Source organism: Nanorana parkeri, unplaced genomic scaffold (assembly GCF_000935625.1).
Source record: "Nanorana parkeri isolate BGI_ZX_2015 unplaced genomic scaffold, ASM93562v1 scaffold339, whole genome shotgun sequence".
Lineage (NCBI taxonomy): Eukaryota > Metazoa > Chordata > Amphibia > Anura > Dicroglossidae > Nanorana > Nanorana parkeri.
The window spans coordinates 653,553-654,591 of NW_017306607.1; the positions used below are offsets into that span (position 1 = coordinate 653,553).

The 1,039-nt window shown below is 47.6% G+C and overlaps 1 protein-coding gene across 1 annotated transcript in view; it reads left to right on the forward strand.

Moving 5' to 3' along the window:
- The window catches only part of DYNC1H1 (dynein cytoplasmic 1 heavy chain 1), a 77,830-nt gene that overhangs the window by 70,855 nt on the left and 5,936 nt on the right, over nt 1–1,039 (forward strand). Inside the window, exon 74 of the mRNA XM_018558435.1 lies at nt 301–512. Within this exon, the coding sequence (XP_018413937.1) occupies nt 301–512 (212 nt within the window). The remainder of the gene's footprint in view (nt 1–300; nt 513–1,039) is intronic.

Consider the following 1,039-nt stretch of genomic DNA (forward strand, 5'->3'; position numbering starts at 1 on the left):
TTTGTAGACCTGCGGAATGGCGTTGTCGGGACCAGAGAGGTCCTGACCCTTTTCTTGCTCTATACAAAACAAAAATGGTTGTAGCTGTGGTTATACTTTAATGGGATTTGGGGAATATCCATCAGAAAGCAGATGACTCCCCTCACACGTTGGGTAGAGAACCTGCACACTCTCTCACACGTTCATGTCTCTGTCGCCCCGAATGTCCTCGCCCCGTTCTCTGACTTTCTGTTGTGCTTTCAGATTCGGTTTAGTTTACTTTGTCCCGCATGTTTTTGCTTTCTCCCCTCTGTGGTTCAGGCATTGACATGATCAGTAAAATGCTGAAAATGCAAATGCTGGAGGATGAGGATGACTTGGCTTACGCGGAGACTGAGAAGAAACAGAGGACGGACTCCACGTCTGACGGGCGCCCGGCCTGGATGAGAACCCTACACACCACCGCCAGCAACTGGCTCCACGTCATTCCACAGTCCCTCAACCACCTCAAACGTACTGTGGATAACATAAAGGTTAGGCAACAAAAAACTGCAACTGACTGATCAGAGGAAATCTATGGGCACAAAATGCCTCGGGTGGAAGTGAGAAGCCTCAGGTGGAAGTTGCCGTTCTCAGACTCTCAGGCTGCAAATTGCTTTTCTCATCGCTGTCCTGGGAAGGGTACACTGCTCTGTGAATGAAGAATGGCAACTTTGATCTAAGGGTACTCAAACGGCTGTTTGCATGGTGACAGGTCCTCTTTTAGGCAAGTCTCATTTTGTTCATTGTAATTCGATAAATATGTCATGAGAGAGATAACAGGGCTGCAATTTCTGGTTGCCTGGCTGCTTGGCTTCACGTGACGTTTGCTTTAACAATAATAAAGAAAACCCTACTGACCCCATAGATATAAGGTGCAGGAATGTAGAGGTGTGTGCACATTCCTGAAGCAGCTTTTAGTGTCTCCTCTGTGCCCGAATGTTAGTCCATTCTCATTGGGAAAAGCTACAATTTGCCTGCCCCCCCTCCTACCTTCCCTTCATTCCAATTAGCCAACGAG